General features: G+C 36.4%; 1 protein-coding gene and 1 pseudogene across 7 annotated transcripts in view; one reads left to right on the top strand and one right to left on the bottom strand.

The window, feature by feature from the left end:
• The window catches only part of PRKDC (protein kinase, DNA-activated, catalytic polypeptide), a 191,844-nt gene that overhangs the window by 113,172 nt on the left and 56,575 nt on the right, over positions 1 to 22,097 (bottom strand). For all 7 annotated transcript variants that reach the window (XM_015592731.2, XM_006905155.3, XM_025049081.1 and 4 more), the window contains 6 exons: positions 12,136 to 12,230; positions 10,484 to 10,583; positions 9,174 to 9,307; positions 5,755 to 6,009; positions 1,053 to 1,276; positions 128 to 336 (listed from right to left, as the gene is read on the bottom strand). In XM_015592731.2, coding sequence (XP_015448217.1) covers positions 128 to 336; positions 1,053 to 1,276; positions 5,755 to 6,009; positions 9,174 to 9,307; positions 10,484 to 10,583; positions 12,136 to 12,230 — 1,017 coding nt within the window. The remainder of the gene's footprint in view (positions 1 to 127; positions 337 to 1,052; positions 1,277 to 5,754; positions 6,010 to 9,173; positions 9,308 to 10,483; positions 10,584 to 12,135; positions 12,231 to 22,097) is intronic.
• LOC112482420 lies at positions 14,416 to 14,534 on the top strand (annotated as a pseudogene).

The raw sequence follows: 22,097 nt of genomic DNA, 5'->3' as shown, positions 1-22,097 counted from the left end.
AAACATCCCATTGATGAGATCCTTTACTTTAAGAAATAGGGCTACAGCAGCAACACACACCGCCAGAGCACACTGCAATCTTAAATTCCACCATGACATTGACCTGGAGTATGACCCAAATACCCACCTCTGTGCTGTTATTTTGTCCTTGAGGTGCATCTCTAGGATGTCTTTGTATGGGGACTTCTTTAGGGCTTTCATCAGGTTCACACAAACATCGGGAAGATGATCCATAACAAGGACATCACCAATATTGAAACCTATGCTTGAGGGCTCACATAGGGTTTTCACCAAGAGTTTTATAAGGTTTGTGTTACATAAATACTTCCCAAGAAGCTGTAAAAGATGGATTTGTATAAAAACACATCTATTGGTCAGGATTTAGATTTTCACTTGAGCGTAAAGTCCATGAAGCTGAAAAGTTTTGCCTGGCTAGGGCAAGGGTTGGTAAACTTTCTCTGTAAAAGGTCAGACAATAAATGTTTTTGGCTTTGTGGGCCATATGGTCTCCATAACAACTAGTTAAATAACTGCCATTATAGTGTGAAAGTGGCCATGGATAAGTGAACAAACGAATCTGGATGTGTTCCAATAACCTTCTTTACAAGAGCAGGCAGCAGGTGAGATCTGGCCTGTGGACATAGTTTTCCAGGCCCTGATGTGTTAGGGCAATGCTACACCCATAGGACAGGGCCTGGCATAAAGTAGTACATAGTATATGTTAACTGGATGGGTTGACTGAAGTGTGTTTATATAATAAGCCTCACAGATACTTACATTTACAAATATTTGCTAATGCATGTTTCCTAAGGCAGATGCTTGATCATAGTATAAAATGCAATATCCAATAAGAATTTAGAAAAACAATTTTGTATTTTATTCACACAAGCATCTGAAATACACACAAAGTTTTATTATTTTCAAGAACAGGTTACTACTACAGCAATGGAAAGTTCTAAGAAAGCCAAAACCATTTTTAATAGGTACTTTATATGCATTTTCCCAGTGCTAAGTACTGACCTCACATTCATAGAGAAGCAGAGTGACCCTACCTTCCAGCCTTCTGGGTAGATGTCCAGCAGTGTTGTGGTAAATTCCATTATCCGAACGACAACTGTGCATTTGCTGTAATTATATCTTTCTCTCTCTTGTGGGCTGGGTCTGTTACCTGTTGCCCCAGTGCCAAAGCACTTGTCTATGGCCATAATATCATAAATAGCAATGCTTTCTAAAAAGAAAGCTACTGCTTTCCAAAGTGAAGACTGTGTTTCATTACCTAGAGAAAAATTACATTAAATTATTAACATATACTTCCTTCTAACTCCACGAAGGTTACTGTAAAATTCCTTCTTTGATATACTTTTAGTTAAAACTCAAAATTCTTTGATATACTTTTAGTTAAAACTCAAAATTCAGAAAAAAAGTTCAATAAAAGCTGAATAAAATGGAAGTCATTTCGTCTCATTTCAAAATTTCAGAATTAATACCACTCAAATAGAATTCAACTTTAAACTCATACAGTAAGAACAGATCTATGGAAGGTTAGGCCTTGCTTCTCGAATATTACTGTAGGAATATAAATTAATTTGATCTTTTCAAAGAGTAACTTGATAAAACTTATCAAATGCTTTTAAAAATGTGTATGCCAATTTCTATAAAATGTTAAAAAGCTCAGGTACTTTGATCCAGCACTGAAATTCTAAGTGAGATAATGGCAGAATTGCAAAGATGTGTTTGTAAGGATGTTCATTTTAGCATTATTCTTGATAATGAAATAATAGAAACAATTTAAATGTCCTTCATAGGGGCCATAGAGAGACCAGTTATGACAGTCTTCAAACAGGTGTCTATCACACAGGTCATTTTATGGAATCAATTTCAGATTAACTTCCAAATGGACATTTTCATAAAGCTCAACTATATGAAAACATGACTGTGCTGGTGCTCCTTGCTCATCTCCACCTCTTTCCTGATTATCCTTCTCCTGCTTAACAAAAGAAAGATATACCATTTCCTCTTCCCCATTTTACTGTAGTTTATTTTCTCAGGGTATAAAGACCTTTGAAGCCCTAAAGCGATAATTTAAAATAGTGACATATGTGTTGAAAGAGTAAATGTAATGACTGAATAAGAAATCTTTTCATAAGTCTGATGGTTTCCAATTCTTTGTTTTCATAAAATCTAAGAAAAGCTAATCAAACTGTAAACTGACAGATCATTAAAAATAATTTTTGTTAACACGTGCAAAGAACTGTTTAGAGAAAATATATTAATGATTCTCAAACACCAAATTTCCTTGAATATAATAGACCATAAGCTGTATGACACATTCCAACCACAAATATGTTAAATGTGAGAAAATGTGCATTTTAGAATTATTCAAATATAGCACTTGTTTATGTGAAAAAGGTTTTTAAGTACTAAAATCTAAATAAAATAGAATGCTAACCATATAATTTTACTTTTTATGTGTAATTATAAAAATGTTTATTGTATTTATATTGTTGTGGTGGTAATGAATGTAATGTGCCCTAATAACAAGTGCTATGATAATTCAAGCAAAGAAGAAACCTTTAAACACATAGACCCTTTGTTGCAAAGACATAGATAGGGTTATAAGTAAAAACATAAGCATAAAAGTATTAATATTTTAGGATAAAAAATGGAAAGGATATGGAGTAGTAATAATAATTTCCAGTAAAGAAACTATTTTAAAGCTGATGATGCTGAAATATAAAACTACTGTACTATTTATGTTCTACTGAATACATTTTTTTCAAGTAACATTACCAGTTTTATTTTAAAATGTCACCATTTACAACACATCAGAAAGCTAAAAGAAAAATTTTTTTGGTCAACTCTAAAGTTTGAACGAAGGTACATTATTTTTAATGTCTCCCTGCCCTCACAAGGTAAATGAATAAAACTGTTTTAAGACTACTTAATTGTAATATATTCACATAATTTAGTAATATGTACACATTAGATCAAGCTATATATACCAACATAAAAAGATGCCTAATATGTTAATTTTCTTTTTAAAAGCAAATCACAGGTGACATCGGAAACTTGGCGGAGTGAGAGACATCCCCAGATATCTCCCCTTGAAATAACAGTAAGCTGAACATCTAAAACTCAACAAAAAAAACACCAAAACTGCACACCAGCACATCTGAGTATTGGATCTGTGCATAAGAGCTACCACAGGTCACAACCCTGGGTGTCGGGTGGTGGACTGGGAGAAATAAAGAAGTTGTCTCTTGCAGCAGGAGCTCTCTGTAGGAGAAGGGAGAGGAGAGGAGCAGTGAGTTCCCTGAACAACCCCTGCCTGAGAAAGCTGTGATCCCCCTGCGGCCAGCTGGTGGCAGGGCCCAGTCATCAGGGCAGAAAGCAGAGAAGCGGGACGGGAACGTAGAGAAACAACAGTTGATTTTTACCGGCCGTGATTGCAAAACCAAGGTTGAGCTGCAGCCCCTAATCCCCAACTCAGAGGGCTCCTCCCCCCATACCCTCCGAGACCGAATACTGCAGAGCTCCAGGGGCTCTGCAAACGCTACCAAAACTGTTGTTAACACTGACAGAGGCTGAAACTGAGGAGTAGCAACTGTGATTAAAATCTACAAGAAAATAAAAGATGTTAGGCTTTATATAAAAGCCTAAACTAGTGCACCTAAACTAGTAAAAGTTTAGATGCCACTTACTAGAAACCAAAAGAAAAGTGCCTTCTTTGTAGCAGGCTAAAGAGAGACCTTTATATAATAAATCTTTCTGGAGAAACAACAGAATACACTTCCATTAATGCCCAGGTGGAGAAATAGTCCATTAAACACCATGAACAACCAAGTTGACAAGGCAGCTCCGAAAGAAAGAGAAAAATCTCCAGAAAAGAAGCTTACAGACATAGAAATATACAACTTAAATGACAGAGAATTCAGGATGGTGCTTCTGAAAAAACTCAGTGAGATCCAAAATAATTCATATCAACAATTCCAGGAATTGAAAAAACAGCCAGAGCAGCAGAATGAGCTTTTTAGCAAGGAGACTGAAACCCTCAAAAAGAACCAAACAGAACTTCTGCAGATGAACAACACCCTGAAAGAGGTGAAAAATGAAGTAGCAAGCTAGGGAAATAGGGTTGACCAAATGGAGGAAAGATTCAGTGATACTGAAGACAGAAATCTAGAAATAAATCAAAAGGAAGAACAGAGAAATTGAAGAATGAAAACTAATGAAAGAAATACAAGAACTAGCTGATATCATCAGGAAAGAAAACATAAGAATAATGGGCATTCCCGAAGGGAAGAAATAAGAGTAGGGATAAGAAAGCATTTTCAGACAAATAAAAAGCAAATTACAGTAAAGCATAGATAATGACCACATTAACTAAAAAAATGAAAATTAGAAAATATAATATGTCTAAGAAAAGTTCAGAAAAGCCAACACTAAACTGTTTAAGTGTTTACCACTACAGAATATGGTTAGGGGAGAGGTTTTGAGTACTTCCTATCCTTTTTTCCTGCTTTAAATTTTCAAAATGAGAATACACAAGATCTCTTAAAACAGTAAACTCAAGATACTATTTGCAATTGAACCATTGCTGTTTTTAAATTCACAACTTTCTGACCTAGCCTTCTGATAATCTCATGCTAGAATCACACAATCTCATGTTAGGGAGCCAGATTTTCTCAGAATGGTATAAAATCTGTTTTCCTTAACCTTAGCATGTATGTGTGCATTGTACGGTCCCCCAATATGCCTGGCTCTATCATCCTCAAGCTAGAAGGAAAATAGCCTGGTTCCTTTCTTCCAAATTCCCATAATATGGACTTCACATCAGACAGAATTAAAGAGAGAATGGTAGTACCTTTAGTCAGCACTAGAGTGAATTCCCTGACTATAGTAAAAATCATTTAAATAACAGAACACGTTCTAAATGGCAAGTCTAAGGTTCAGCCCATGAAAGAGAAGATTTAAGTGAAACCACAGAAGATTAACATATGCCTGTTCAGAGAACTACAAAACAGAGAGCACATCTGTCAGCCAAAAGTCAGTTCCAGATGCTCTGCCCTCAAAGAGAAACACCTCTCAAAAGCCATCTCCTGCCCTCACAGGTCCCATTTAGGTCACCAAAAGGAGGGGTCCTGCCTACCTTCTTCTTCCTAGCATAGGCTAAGGAACACAAACACATTCCACCTTATATTTTGCTTTCTGCAAACAACACTTATTACCATAGCATAATAAAAATGCTTAAGGAATAGGAAAATATAATAACAAAGACACAATACACAGACACACAGAATAAAATTATTTGATGACAGGTCACTGTGTATTCAAAGAATTGTGACAAAATATATTAAGCATTCATTCTCAAACACCAAATTTCCTTGACTATAACAGACCAAAGCCTCACGTCAGGAAGAACTGTTTTAATATACTACTTGCAAATGAAAACTTCAAACAGTTATTTTTATATAATGGTCAAGAACCTGTGGACAGGACAAAAAGGAAATACTGACTTTGGACAGATTTTTGTAGCCTCAGTTGTGTCATCTAAATAATATTTACACCCTCACTGTGAGACTAAATAAGAATGCATGAAAAGCATTTCTCACAGTACTAAATAAATGATGTTATCATCTGTGTTATTTATTTTGTGACAGCAGCAAACTGCCTAATCAAAAACCCTTCTGATCTTTTCCCCAAAATAACTCCAGGCTGAATGGATACAGATTTGATAGGATACATTTTACCTACCCAGGACCTCAGGTGCTTCAAAGGTTTTCTCTTCAATAAATGTGTTGTAGCACTCAAGCGCTGCCAAAAGCATGTCCATCCACTGTAGGGCAGCTCTTAGACTGAATGGCCCTTGCAAGTGGAAGAGGGTTGGTTGAGCAAGAATGCCTGATGGCTGATCATAACCAACTCCTCCCCCCTCAAATGTGTTTATGAGAAAAGAAGTATCTTCTTTCTTGATAATATCTTTCAGCCATAAAGAAGGAGATTTGTTGCCTTAAAAAAAGAAATGATTGAAACACACATGTAAATTAACTTTCACATAATTAACATTATTTCATCTAATCACTGTGCCTAATTAAAAATAACATCCCTCAATAATAAAATAACAAAAATTGAAAGTCTGGTAAATCAAAAAATGTAATCAGACCAGAACAAGACTGGCGCTATACAATAATTCAAACATAATTTTCCATAAAGTCCCATATAAACTATCTACCAGAGTAGTAAAATTTCAAAATGATGCATGACAATCTTTTTTAAAATCATAGTACTCACAACTTGTTTCATTATAATTGCTGCCAAGAAAGTATTTCCACCAAAAGCCATTTACTATAGTTTCTTTAAACATTCTAAAAATTGTTGGACACCATCTGAATAACGATAAGCTTCATGTCTTTCCTTGGCCTTTTTTCTTAACTATTTTTTTTTTTTTTTAAAGAATAATTTAAGAGATAAACACAAAAAGAAAACTGTGACTCTTAAGCTCCTGTCCTGGCTGTGCTACCTCCTAGTTGAAGGGACTTTGTCTCTCTTGTGTCTCAGTTTCCTCATCTGTAAATGAGACTCATAGCAGTATCTACCTCTGAGGTTATTACGAAGATTAAATGAATTGAAGTAGTTAATATCTGAAAAAGTGCTTAGAATAGTATCTACCATACATTAAGTGCAGTGTTTATTAAATAAGAGAGTCAAATGATCTGCTTGTTAAAAGGTATTTTTCTTTTAGGTATCAATCCATTTCTAAAGAAAAAATATAAAATTGTATTTTGTATTTGCTGAAATGAGAGGATCTGAAAAGTTCAAATTATTTTGAGTCTAATGAAGTTAGTGAAAAATCCAAAACAGTACTGCATTTCTAATGAAGTTAGTGAAGAGTCCAAGTACTATAAGATGTATTAAGAAATAGTTCTTCTATTGTGTCAAATGAAGTTACATAAGTAAAAGATTAAAGCCATGTTTTCAGGGTTTATTTTAGAAAGAAATATTAAACATTCCATTATTTTCACTAAGAACAAAGAAAATAAAACCATAATAATGAGTGAAAATAATAAGATATTTCAATTCTACATCAAAGTACTAGCTAAGAGTGATAGAAAAGAATATCAAAATAAAGGGCACAAATAGAACAAGTAAAAGAACAACACAGGAATATAAGTCAGAAGAGAGATAAGCCTGAGAAAAATAGGAAAGCATATCTGGAGAGCTGGAAACCTTCCCAGCTCTCTACTTCTTGCTCATTCTTCTCATGATTATAGTTATGTCACTCTGGCTTTCTGTCCAACATGCTCCCCCTTCTTTGAGTCTCAGCATTCAGAAGCCCCTGACACATCTCATAGAGACATATCTGCACCTGTCATTTACATTCCATTGACCTGGGTGTTGAGATGGGCCCAGTACCACAACTCTGCAGGACCTCAGGACAAAGGATCTTTGATCTAAAGAAACGCCTAATTCTGCCCCTTAATAACCACTAGAGGAAAAGATACAGAAGAGAAAGGTTGATGCACCATTGGAGGACACTGAAAATGTTAATTTTATAAGAATTATACGTTGGTAGCAAGGCAAGGGGCACCTACTACTTGGCATCCTTAGTTTAACAAAAACAATTCTGAGAGGTAGAACTCATTTATTTCATTAAAATATATATATGAGGTCCATATTAAAGGCAATTGAGAAGAGCAATAGGAATGTCTAGGATCAGTCAAGCTGACATTACTAGAGATCGTGTGAGCCAGAGAGCCAGAAACCCAAATGTTACAAGACTGGTGTAAAATATGATTTAACATCCAAAACCAACTTTATCTAAAAGCTATAAGCAAATATAAAATACTGTTTTTTAAATGATTCTGAGTTAAAAATACAAATATACATTTGTCCTATATAAACAAAATTATAGTATAGTGGATAAAAATATACTATATTTATTATTATATATAATGTACAGCAACGGTCCCCAACGACCAGGCCGCAGACCAGTACCAGTCCATGGCCTGTTAGAAACGAAGCTGTACAGGAGGAGGTGGGCAGAGAATAAGTGAGTGAAGCTTCATCTGTATTTGCAGCCGCTCCCCAGTACTAGCATCACCACCTCAGCTCCACCATAAATCATCAGACATTAGATTCTTATAGGAGCACCAGTCCCTGGTGCCAAAGAGGTTGGGGACCACTGATATACAGGAGAAATATAATTTTAATATATAGTATGTAAAATATATAGTATATAACATTATAATATATTCCATAGTATACCAAAATACAGAATCCTTCTAAGTTTTAGAATTACATGAAGTTATTTTTACTTTTTCTTCCCTGAAGAAAAAGCCCAGAAGTTGTATTCCACCCCATTTTCTACAGAGAACTGGCTCTCTACCATGATTTGTAGTACATTGTCACCTTTCTCACCCAGATGCACACTTGAGAACAAGTATTGGTTCTGGACTAGTACATAGTGCACTCAAAGGAAGGAAGCCAGGGCCTATGTCTGCCGTGAGGCACAGCTTCCCCATGCCTAAGCTACCAAATCTGGGGTTGGACTTACTGGAGAAAAGAGAACAATACATTTATTCTTGAGAAATTTAGTCATTATCTCAAGTCTACAACTATAGTTTAATACTTTAATGCAGTAATTACTGAAAACTACGGGTTCACTTCTTTCCTTTAATATCACAATGATGACATCATTCAGACTTAGGAGACTAGCAGTTCCTTATTAGTTATATATTGATAGAAAACAACTACATTAGTTCATTAACTATTAATAAGATTTCTAAATCTTAATTGAATATCACGTTTAATAATTACAGTGGTCATCCAACTCTTCTTTATTTCTTTTAAATGGGATGGAAAAACAAAAAAGTAATGGGAAATAAAATGCTGGGAAATTCTAAATTTACTTCCCCTGTACCATTTGACTAACATCAAAATAGCATGTTTTTCTTTCCTTCTCTAAATCTTTGATAAATGTACAGCCATAATTTATCAAACTGTCATACTAATGATCTGTAATAGTTAATGAATATACTTAATTTTTAGATTTATTAGAAACATTTGTTATATTCATCTAAACAATGAAAAGATCACATGTTAAATAAGTACGCATCTCTAAACTACTGGTAAAAGCAAAACCTGTCATTTATAGAATATAAAGATAACCGTACCTGGCAATAAAGGAACAAATTTATAAAAGAGTTCTATGGATTTGTGTCGACATTCTGTCTGGGGCCTCCCACAATGGGCTAAAAGCCACTGGACCACATCCAATAAACACAATGATGCCGCAGGTGGAAATCCTCTATATGGAGATAACATACAGTACATAATACACACTCCAACATTTAGCATTTAACTGACCCAAGAGTCTAGAAATCATAAACTCGATTTGCCACACTGATACATGTAGAAACCTCATTAAAAAGCATTACAGTTCTTCTAATGTATTATCATTAAAATAAAATCAAAATGTCACAGGTTAAATGGGTCCTAAATGCTGCTTACCTTCATTTTGTTTTTTGGGGGAAACATTTAAAAGCATTTCTTAAAAGAACACCACCGTAGTTTCATGTTTCCTTTTCACTGTACTTCAAAACAAAAGAGAGTTTAAAATCTAAAGCAGTGCTTCTCAAATGGTGGTCCTTAGGACAGCTTTATCAGTGTTATCTAAATTTGCCAGAAATGCAAATTCTTGGCCCCACCTCAGACCTCCTGAAACAGATTCTGAGTGCAGAGTCCAGCAACTCGTGTTTTAATTAGACCTCCAATTAATTGTGATGCATGCTCAAGTTTGAGAACCAATGATTTAAAGAGATGTCATAAGTTAATGGTAGGCTCTGGAAGAACTGATTTTAAAAAAGAGGCCATATTAATATCTAGTCTACAAGGGCCAATGCTTTTGCAGAGTGGCGGACACCACAGATCTGGAGTGGGAGGTGCATGGCACAGCCCCCCACCATGTCTGAGATCTGGAGTGGGAGGTGCATGGCACACCCCCCCACCATGTCTGAGAATGAGACCTTGCTGTGATAGGAACAACAGCAAAGACTAGAAACCACTGGTCAATCAATAACCCAGCCTTGGTTTTGAGCAGCTTCATTTCATAATTCTATAATTTCACGTCTATCAAAATTCTACTTTCAATACTTCATTTCTTATTTTTCAAATATACTCCATAATAGTTCATGCACAAATAACTCCACATCGATTTGTCTTCAAATTCACAAGGGTAAAATAAATCCTCAGTTACAAAACTAATTTTTAAATTCTATCTGTTATCCCAATCGAGATCAAATTTATAACTTAAGCAAAGCTCCTTCAAACATAAAGTTTTTTAATGTCTTTGGAAAACTGACTTTTCACTTCCCACATTCCCTGTTTAGAAAATTAATTCTTTATATTTCCACACATTCCTCGCAGATTCTCCTCTATTAACTGAGAATTACTTTTATGTTAGGGGAAAAGCAATATCACCTACCGTGGGCAACGTCGTTTTTTTGCTTCGTTTAAAGAAATGTGCTTCTTTTCAATGATATGCCTTAAGTGATCAATGGCATCACGACATTGTTGAATTGTACCTGTTCTCAAGTACAAAAATTTATTGCCAAAAAAGATATATAGCAGATTATTATTAATAGATTAGTATTATAAGTTAATTGGTCTACTTTTTTAGAGGTAATTTTATAACAGTTAATAAAACCCTCAGAATATAAAATTTAAATAAATTATTTACATTGCATGCCCAAAACCAAAACCAAAATCCATATGCAAGACTGTAAGATAGTATGATGCACCTTCACATATATAGCAATACCACACTTAATGAGAAACTGCTCCATCAGTCTTCCAGCAGGCCAAAGCAATCTTATGGATTTGAGATAGAAGACACTTTGCAAGTATTACAAAATCCACATACCAGGCAAGAGTCTGTGTACCTCAATTTAAAGCTTTTACTTAAACTGAGTCTCAGTTCCTCCCCTTCTTATGTAGGTTCAACTATATTACAGCTTAATAATACAGCCACTATAAAAGGAAAACGTAAATAAAATCGTAACACTATGCATAGATGTCTAGGGTTATTTAGGAAAGGGGCCTTCCATAACTTATTTTAACCTCTGTTACCAAAGAAGTTCCCTTTCTATGCTTTTTAAATATGGCAGTTTTTAAGATGTCGAGATAAACAAAGCAATATTAAGCTATTTGATGGCAAGGAATAAATTTTAAGCATTTTTGCCCATCATAGGCTATCAACATAAAGGATAATAGAGCTCAGTCTTTTAAAAAAATAAACAGAAACCAAAATCTGGATAAGTAAAAGAGAATTTCTGCCATCACACTATGTGACCTAGATCAGTTGTTTATATTCTCTGGATTTCTGTGCCCTGACTAGTGTAGAGACTGAATAGGGAGATCTCTAAGAAGTCTTCTGGCTCAATAATTCCATGATGTTTCTAACAGCTTCTGGACAGAACTTAATGTAAAGACTATCATTTATTATTCCCTTAGCTACTTTAGCCTATTTCTGACCTAATTTTTTTTTTTTTATTTCTTAATTATGGTGAAAATAGCTTTATCATAATTTTGTAATGACTTTCTCCTTTCTAAATTCTTTTGAGTTAAGAAACAATGATCATGTCTCAGTGGTTATTACATCCAGCTTTTTTTACACTGTACAGTCTGTACATTGTCACATTTTGTGTCAAAATAGCAACTGGCTAGCTTCATTGGAAGTCAAAATAAAATTGTCCCACTTGCCATGAGCAGGTATCTGACCAACCAGAGGTCCAACCTCAGTAGCCACCAGGGATACATGGTGTTTTTAACTCACCATAAAATTGCCCTATCTGCCCTGGGCAGGATCTCTGATCAACTAGGAGTCAACCTCAGTGGCCACCAGAAATACATGATCTTAGAGGAGGAGGAGATGACAGATTCTTTTACAAACTGGATTTGAGGCACTGCAGGGGCATATCTCCCCTTTACATTTATCGCCCTAAATGGGAGATGTGAGAAAAGCACACTGCCCTTGTGAGAGAATGAGCTGAGGCTTAACCTCTGAGTGAAAAAGCTCTTAAAGACTTGTGAGGCAAAAAGAATTGGCATGTACACTGAAGCTCCGATAAGACCTACCTAAGGATTTCTCATCCGTATGTGCTAAGGCCAGACTTTCCATATATGTAACCAAGGCTTCAAACACAAACTGTTCTACCAGAGACTCTTCTTCCCTGTAAAATAAAGAATATTGATCCTCACCTAAGAAAACAATAAAGCAGAAATGACAAGGAAAAAAAAGTAATGTTATTAAAGAATACATATATTGATTAAATGTTTTTTAAAATAGCTCCAATATTCTACAACATAAAACAAAAATAGTTCTCAAAGAAGAAAACTTCCTCATGAGTAGACCAAAGACTACATATACCAAAAGAGGCAGCACTGGCATTTTTCTCTATACACATTTTTTTCTCTATACACACTTTTTTCTCTTCTAACATTTGTGCAATTGCTCATAGCACACAATCTTAGAATTCTTGATCTAAATACACTTCCATACATCTCATTAAAATTAAATGTAGTAGAAAAGATCTGATACTGTATCCATATTCTCTTAAACTAAAGGAATTTTAATAGCTTTCAATCCATCCAAAAATAAATCAACACCAAGAGTAAACGCTAAGCCTTTTATAAGAATAACCAGTACATGTAAATAATTCGATTAGCAATATCTGTGGACCATCTACTTATACAGAATAAACTTGTAGTTGGGCCAAGGACAAAGGCCAGTTCTCTCATTGAAAAATATGTTCTTTAATAACATAGGACAGTAAATGACAAAGTGACAAAATGACAGGTACAGGAGTTCAGAGAAAACTGAGTTAAACGTTCTAGTTGTGCAATGTAGTGCTGGGTCACTGTACCACCCAGTGGGAAGGAACACTTTCTTGGAACACACAAAACCAGAGTGTGATGCTAGAGGATGGGGAGGACTAGAACAAGAACTGCAAACTGGTATTTGGTTTGGCAGGAATATTATTCTAATTTGTTTTTTAAACTGAATCCCAAGAGGGGCAGGGACTCTCAGGGTTCCACAAGATCCACATCTCCCCCAATGTTCACACCCAAATCTGACACTGAAAATAAAGGATATTATCAATAAATGAATAATATGGGCAAAGATATGGAAGCAAGATGAAAACACAGGAGTTGGCAAGCAAACTGGCCAACTAGAAGGTTCATTTGGAAGGGCAATTTGTAATAAGACTGCAAAAGTTGGAGTTGAAATGTAGAGATCTTCAAGGGTCAGATTAAGTACAAGCATTTTTATCTTAGATACAAAAACCAGTTAAAGTAAGATGGTAAAGATATAACATAACAAAATGGTACTCTAAAACCGTGTTCTGCAAAGAAAGATGTGTAAAACAGTTCATTAGTATGTAGAAAAGAAACAATGAACTTGTATTTATATTATTCAACATGTAAGATCTCAAAAAATGTATCTCTCATGCAACTTTTCTCAAAAAGCCGCTTAGAATGTGGTCAAGAAATGAGAACATCCAAGAAAGAAAATGAAAGGAGAAAAGGAAATAGAAGACTAGATAAGGAAGGGGGACACCCAAGACGAGTATCAAGGAGATCCAGACAAGGTAGGCAAGTAGGGACCCAAGAAAGAGACTTGTTGACAGCTGTCTCAAACAGGATATACAGAATGGGTTTTTCAACCTGAACATAAGACCCAGTTAAGCCTAACCCAAATTCCTCTGTTTGGGAACTTGGCCTACCTATCAGGCCTACCATGACCATGTGTTGTAATTTTTCTCCTGTTCATGTTGAGCCTGAATCAGCTGACAATGCTCATTTATCCCACAAGAGAATAGTGCTTTGACCTGGTCCTCAAAGATGAGGGTAGGCCACTGGGAATTGAGAAGCAGATATTAACAGGCAGTCCACACCCTCTGACAATATTTCTCCCAGATATCAGATGCCAGTCTATTTCACACCATTTCTGGACAGCTCTGCTTCGTAGGACTAATGATGGACCTTGTAAATATACTGTAATTCCTTGGAACAGTCACGTGTAATCCCTCAGGAAAGCTGAAGCCAGTTTCCGTTCAGCAGTCTCCCAGGATCCTTCACCTAACAGTGAAAACACTGCCATAATCCTTTACATAGTTGTCTATGCTTACTATTTGCCTCCTGAAACTCAAAAGTATGCCCTTTAGGATACATTTAAAAATAATGAAACAAAAAAGAGCAATGGAACAAATAACATAAAAGTCAGGAAAATGATTAATTCAGGGCAGGAGAATATTGATAATATTTCTTAACCTACATGGTAAGTATGCAAAACCTTCTTTTATTATTATTCTGTAAAATTTACACATTTTTACAATTGAGGCATTTTAGTTTTTAGTCTACGGTCATGCCACCCTGAACAAATCCAATCCCGTCTGATCTTGGAAAGAAAGCAGGTTCAGGCCTGGTTAGTACTTGGGTGGGAGACCACCTAGGAAGACCAGGGGCTGTAGGCGTAAAAAATAAAAAATAAGGGATTGTAGGCTGACAAGGTCCTTGCAATCTGTGAGGTCAACCAAGGGTTGCCTCGCAAAAATAAATAGATAAATAATAAAAATACAATTAAAAAATAAAATTAAGGCATTATATTAGTTTCAGTTATTACATACTGATTCAATATTTGTATAAATAACAGATAATCACCACAATAAGTCTAGTTAACATCTGTCACTATTCAGTTACAAAATTTTTTTCTTGTGATTAGAACTTTTAAGATCTACTCTTGGAGGGTGGCTCCACAGTGTAGTAGTTACCACGTCTGCTTTACACGCAGAAAGTCCTGGGTTTGTGCCCCAGGTAGAGCCACTGACCATACCCTGGGTGTGCCAGGCCCCCTGAGTGCACTGGGCATGCCAAGCCCCGGGGGCACCAGGCCCTGGGTGCATGCCAAGTGTGTGAGAGGAGATGCCCCGCCGCCAGATATCCAGTTCTTAAGGGGAAACAGCAACATCCAAAGGTCAGGAGTGGAAGAGAGAGGGAAGGAAGGGAATTAAAGAGGGGGAAAAAATAGATCTAGTCTCTTAGCAACTTTCAAATATTTAATACAGTATTGTTAATAGTAATCATGCTATACATTATCTCACTAAGACTTATTTACTTTATAACTAAAAGTTTGTACCTTTGACCCTCTTTACCTGTTTCACCCACTCTCCTCCCTGCACCTGTTGTAATCACCAGTCTGTTCTCTGTATCCATGACATCCATTTTATATTTTTTTAGATTCCACATATAAATGATATCATACAGTATTTGTCTGTCTGACTTAGTTCACTTAGCTAATGCCCTCAAGGTCCATCCAAGTTGTCACAAAAGGCAACATTTCCTTTTTCTTTACAGCTGAGTACTATTCCATTGCATGTATGTGTGTGTGTGTGTGTGTGTGTGTGTATACACACATATACACACATATATAATACATCTTTATCCATGCATCCATCAATATACACGTTGTTTCCATATCTTTCTTGCCTATTGTAAATAACACTGACATAAACATGGGGGTGCATATATCTTCTGAGTTAGTGTTTTTTCTTTGGATAAATACCCAGAAATGGGACTGCTGAATCTATTTTCAATTTTTTGAAAAACTGCCATACTGTTTTCCATAGCAGCTGAACCAATTTACATTCCTACGAACAGTACACAAGAGTTCTCTTTTCTCTACAACCTCGCCAACACTTGTTATTTCTGGTCCTTTATTTTTTTTATTTTATTTTTTTATGGTGACATTGGTTAACAAAATCCAATAAGTCTCAGCTGTATTTCTGGTCTTTTTGATAAAAGCCATTCTAACAGGTGTGAAGTGATAACACAATGTGGTTTTGATTTGCATTTCCCTGATAATTAGTGATACTAAGCATCTTTCCATGTATCTATTGGTTATCGACATCTTCTTTGGAAAAATTTCTATACAGATATTCTGCCCATTTTTTAATCAGATTGTTTTACTGCTATGGAGTTATATGAGTTCTTCATATATTTTGGATATTAACTCCTTACCCAATACATGATTTCCATACCTTTTCTTTAGGTTGCCTTTTCATTTTCTTGAATGACTCTGTTGCTATCCGGAAGCTTTTAGTTTAATGTAATCCTACATATTCATTTCTGCTTTTAGAGTGAGATTCAAAAACTCATTGCCAACACTGATGTCAAGCAGCTTATCATCTATCTTTTCTTGTAGGAGTTTTTGAGTTTCAGGTCTTAAATTAATGACTTTAATCCATTTTGAGTTAACTTTTGGTTATGGTGTAAGACAGTGGTCCTGTTTCATTTTTTTTCATGTGGCTGTCAATTTTCATACCATTTATAGAAGAGATTGTCCTTTCTCCATTATATATTCTTGACTCCTTTGTTGTAAATTAACAGAACATGCATGAATGCATTTATTTTTGGATTATATATTCTGTTCTACTGATCTATGTGTCACTTTTTATGGTAAGACTATACTTTTAAAATTACTATAGCTTAGTAGTATAGTTTGAAAAAAAGGGATGTGATGCCTCCAGCTTTGTTCTTTGTTCTGAAGACTGATTTTGCTATTTGAGAAATGTTGTGGTTCTGAACAGATTTTAGGATTGTTCTATTTCTATGAAAACTGCCCTTTCAAGATAGCTGAGTAGGTAAACTCCGTGTACTGCCTCCTATGCCCGCATAGAAATTACAACTAAATTATAAAACAATTATCATTGAGGACATGCTGAAGACTAGCTGAACAGAATTCCTATAACTAACGATATAAAGAAGCCAAATCGAGACTGACTGGTAGGAGGAAAAGACATGCAAAATGGGCAAAACCAAGGTGTGCTGCTTAAGAAACAGGAGGGATATTACTGATGGGAAGAGGAATTGCCATAACATATGGCTATAAAAAACCAGCAAAGACTGAATCTGAGAAAGACTAAGGACTGCAGGAGACTGAGGTACAGGTCTTAAAGGGTCCACAAAAAGACTCACTCATTCACATTCACTCGCTCTAACACCGGTATGGGGGCAGCAGCTCACAAAGTACAGGGGTTATACAGGGAGGAACTGAACTGACTAACTTCACGGTGAGGGCTGGAGGAGCAGGGTTAGGAGCAGCTCTCTTTGGGGACAGAAGCACTGGCAGGCGCCACTGTGCTTTTGTGAGCTCCCCTCCCACCCAGCCGGTCCAGTACAAGTGGGCATGAAATCTGAGTCTCCATCAACCTGGCTTACATCGTTTGCCCCACCCTGGTGATTCCCTGGGACCCCGCCCCACCCAACTTGCTCACCAGGCCAGAGCCTCTTCCAGTGGCTCCTCCACACAAGCAGCCTGCCTTGGCTTGTACTGCAGACTTCCCCCAAATCTCTCAAGGTCCAAAAATCCCAAACAGGCAGTGGCTGGCTTCAGCGAGCTTTGTAGCTCTTGCTCAGTGGCCCAAACCCAGCACAAAAGGCGACCTGTCTCAGCTTGCACTGTAACTCCCATCACGTGGCCCCAGGCCTGGCATAAGCATTGGCCAGTCTGGGTCAACAAAGTAGCCACAAGCCCGGTACAAGTGGCAGCAGGCCTCAGTCTGCAGAGTATCCTCTCCCAGACACCTCCAAAACCAGCACAAGCAGCAGCCAACCTCAGATCACTCTGTAGCACCTACCAAGAGGCCCCAAGCCCGGCACAAGTGGTGGCTGACCTTGGCCTGCACCAAAGCGCCTCCCAAGAGGATCTAAAACCAACACACATGGTGGCCGGCATCAGATCACACCAAAGCACCACCCAACCGGCTTCACCAATGACACACCTGAAAAAGCAGACTCGATGGCACCAGAGCATCGTTAAAGGTACTCTCTCTCTGTGGGGTCAGTCCCCGCACAACAGTTTGTCCACCGCAGTCACAAACAGCCTTCACAGCTGCTCAACCTGACTGACTGACTGACGTGGGAACAGTAACTGAAAGGGGGGAACACAAACCCACATGGTGAACACCCCTGGGGCACCCAACTCAGGTGACCAGGGAGACTACCACTGGGCCCCACAGGACACCTTCTACATAAGGCCGCTCTGTCAAGACCAAGAGAGGGAGCATATCTACCAAATAAACAGAAACAAATACAGAGAGTCAGCAAAAGTGAGGAGACAAAGAAACTTGTCTCAAATGAAGGAACAGGATGTAACTCCAGAAAAAGAACTAAACGAAATGGAGACAAGCAGTCTACCAGATGCAGAGTTCAAAATACTGGTTACAAGGATGCTCAATGAACTTAGAGGAAGAATAAAGGAACTCGGTGAGAACTTCAGCAAAGAGATAGGAAACATAGAAATGGAGACAGAAAACATAAAAAAAAAAATGTCAGAAATGAATACAGAACTGAAACGAAGACAATATAAGAAGGAATCGAAATCTGTTTAGATGAAGCAGAAGAGCGAATCAGTGATCTGGAAGACAAAGTAGCGAAAAACACCCAATTGGAACAGCAGAAAGAAAAAAGAATTTTTAAAAATGAGGATAGTTTAAGGAACCTCTGGGAAAACATCAGGCATACCAACATTTGCATCATAGGTGAAATGGAAAACACGTAAACATGGAGGGGGTGAGTGATTTTAGAATGTGTTCAAACTGAAGCAGCCTTGGCTGCTGTAAACTTATATGAAGCACATAGCAACCACAAACCAAAAATCTATAAGAAATACACGAGGATAAAGAGAAAGGAATTCAAACATAACAAGCGATAGAAAGTTATCAGCATAAAAGAGGAGAGAGCAAGAGAATAAGAACAGAGATGAACTACAAAAATAACCAGAAAACAATAAAATGGCAGTAACTACATACCTGTCAATAATCACTTGAAACGTAAATGGATTGAACGCACCCGTACACCTGCTTGCCTACAAGAGGCGATCTCTTCAGATCAAAAGACATACACAGGCTGCAAGTAAATGGATGGGGAAAGGTATTTCATGCAAATGGAAACAAACAAACAAAAAGCTGGGGTAGTAGTAATACTTCTATCAGACAAAACAACCATTGAAAGAAAGGCTGTACCAAAAGATAGAGGACCTTACATAATGACAAAGGGATCAGTCCAGCAAGATAATACAACTCTTGTAAACATCTATGGACCCCCCCCCCAACCAAATGGCAGCTAAATAGCAACCAAAAAGCAAATATTGACGGACGTAAAGGGGGAGAGATCAACTATGAGATGACAATGGTAGGCGACTGTAAGACCCCAGTGAATTCGATGGATAGATCGTCTAGACAGAAAATCAACAAGGAAAAGTGGCTGAATCGAGAAGAGACAAAATCTGAACAGACTGAGAACTACTAACGAAATCAAATCAGAAATCAAAAACCTCCCAATGAACAAATGTCTTGAACCAGGCTTCACAGGAGAATTTTATCAAACATTCAAAGAAGAAAAAAATCCCTATCCTTCTCAAACTGTTCCAAAATCTGAAGAGGAAGGAAGGCACCCAGACTCATTTTACAAGGCCACCATTACCCCGATACCAAACCAAAGACGTTTCAATATAAGAAAATTATAGGCCAATATCCTTGGTGAACATAGATGCAAAAATTGTCGAAAAATATTAGCAAATCAAATTCAGCAGTGCATTAAAAGGATCATTAACCATGATCAAGTGGGATTTATTCCTGGATGCAAGGTTGGTTTACTATCTGCAAAACAATTAACACGATTCACCACATAAACAAAATGAAAGATAAAAGTCAAATGAACATATCCATACATGCAAAATAAATTTTTTTTTGACAAAATCCAACATCTGTTTAGGATGAAAAAAAGAAAAACTCAGCAAAGTGGGGAGAGATGGAACGTACCTCAAAATAATACAGGCCACATATGACTAACCCGCAGCTAACACCATACTCAATGGTGAAAAGCCGAAAGCTTTTTCTAATCAGTAACAAGACAAGAATGTCCACATTCACCACTTTTATTCAGCACCATAGTGGAAGTCCTAACCGGAGCAATCAGACGAGAAAAAAAAAATATAATGCTGTCGTTATTTGCAGATGACATGATACTGTATGTAGAGAACCCAAAAGGTTCCATCAAAATTTTGAATAAATGAAATCAGCAAAGTACCAGAAAATAAAATTAATATTCAGAAATCAGTTGCATTTTTATACACCAATAATGAACTATCAGAGAGATTAAGAAATTAACAATCCCATTACAATTGTGTCAAAAAAAAACCCAAAAATACCTAGGAATAAATTTAACCAAGGAGGTAAAAGACCTGTACTGGGAAAACTGTTAAGACATTAACCAATGAAAATGAAGAAGGAAGAAATAAATAGAAAGCTATACAGGAAGAATTAAAATTTTGAAATTGTCTATACTACCCATAGCAATCTACAGATTAAATGCAGTCCCTATCATAATGCCAATGACATTTTCCCGGAACTAGAACAAATAATCCTAAAATTTATATGAAACCATCCACAAAAGACCTTACAAAGCCACAACAATCTTGAGAAAGAACAAAGTTGCAGTTACCACAATACATAATATTAAAGTATATTATAAAGGTATAGTAATAAAAACAGGATGGTACTAGCATAAAAACAGACCTATAGATCAACTGAAACAGAACAGAGAGCCCAAAATAATTCCATTACCATATGATTAACTAACCCGTAACAAAGAGGGCAAGAATATACAATGAGGAAAAGACAAGTCTCGTCAAAAATGTTGCTTGGAAAATAGGACAACTACATGCCAAAAAGAAAATTAGATGCCAAAAACATGCCAAACACAAAATGTAAGACCTGAAACCCAAGTACTTCTAGAATAAAACACAGGCAGCAAACTCTTCATGACATTGCTCTTAGCAATTTTTGTTTGGATATGTCTCCCCAGGCCAGGAAAACAAAAGAAAAAATAAGCAAATGGGACTACACCAATCTAAAGTTTTTGCACAGTGAAGGAAACCATCAAAAAAACAAAATTGCAACCTACTGAATGGGAGAAGATATTTGGCAATGATGTATCCAATAAGGAATTAATAACCCAAAACAGATAAGGAATTTAACATCAAATTTCAAACAATCTGATTTAAAACACTTCTCCAAGAGGACATACAGATGACCAATAGATATGTGAAAAGATGCTCAACATCATCAATCATCAGGGAATTGCAAATTAAAATCACAATAAGATATCACCTCTTACCTGTTGGAATGGCTATCATCAATAAAGCAACAAAGAAAATGTGTTGGCTCAGATGTTGAGAAAAGGGAAGTATTGTGCACTGTTGGTGAAATTATAAACTGGTGCAGCCATTATGGAAAACAGTATAGAGGTGCCTCAAAAAGTAAAAACAGAACTATCACATAACCCAGCAATTCCACTTCTGGGTATTTATTTGAAGAAATCCAAAATACTAATACTATATTCATTGCAGCATTACTTTCAAAAGCCAAAAAATGGAAACAATCTAAGTGTCTTAGATGAACAGATAAAGAAGTAATACATATAAACAATGGAATATTACTCAGCCACAAAAAAGATCAGAATCTTACCAAGTGCAACAGGCATGGACCTTGAGGGTAGTATGCTTAGTGAAATAAGTCAGAGTTCACTTATATGTGGAACCTAAATAACAAAATAAATGAACAAAACAAAACAGAAACTCATAGACACAGAGAATCAACTGATGGTTGCTAGATGGGAGGGGAGTTGGCAGATGGGTGAAAAAGGTGAAAGGGATTAAGAAGTACAAATTGCCAGTTATTAAAATATTCACGGGGTTGTAAAGTACAGCATGGGGAATACAATCAATAACACTGTAATAACTATGTATGGTGTCAAATAAGTATGAGACTTATCAGGACATAAACCTTCATAAAGTATAAAAATGTCTAATCACTAGTTATATATCTGAAACTAATATAATATTGTATGTCAACTATAATTGAAAAATAAATTTTAAAAAATGCCATTGGAATTTGGATTGGAATTACATTAATCTGTAGATTGCTTTGCGGAATATGGCCATTTTAACAATACTAATTCCTTGAATCCAGGAGCAT

This window comes from Pteropus alecto, unplaced genomic scaffold (genome assembly GCF_000325575.1).
Source record: "Pteropus alecto unplaced genomic scaffold, ASM32557v1 scaffold201, whole genome shotgun sequence".
Classification (NCBI taxonomy): Eukaryota; Metazoa; Chordata; class Mammalia; order Chiroptera; family Pteropodidae; genus Pteropus; species Pteropus alecto.
Note: the sequence above shows the minus strand (reverse complement) of the source record. Positions and strands in the feature narration are given on the sequence as shown.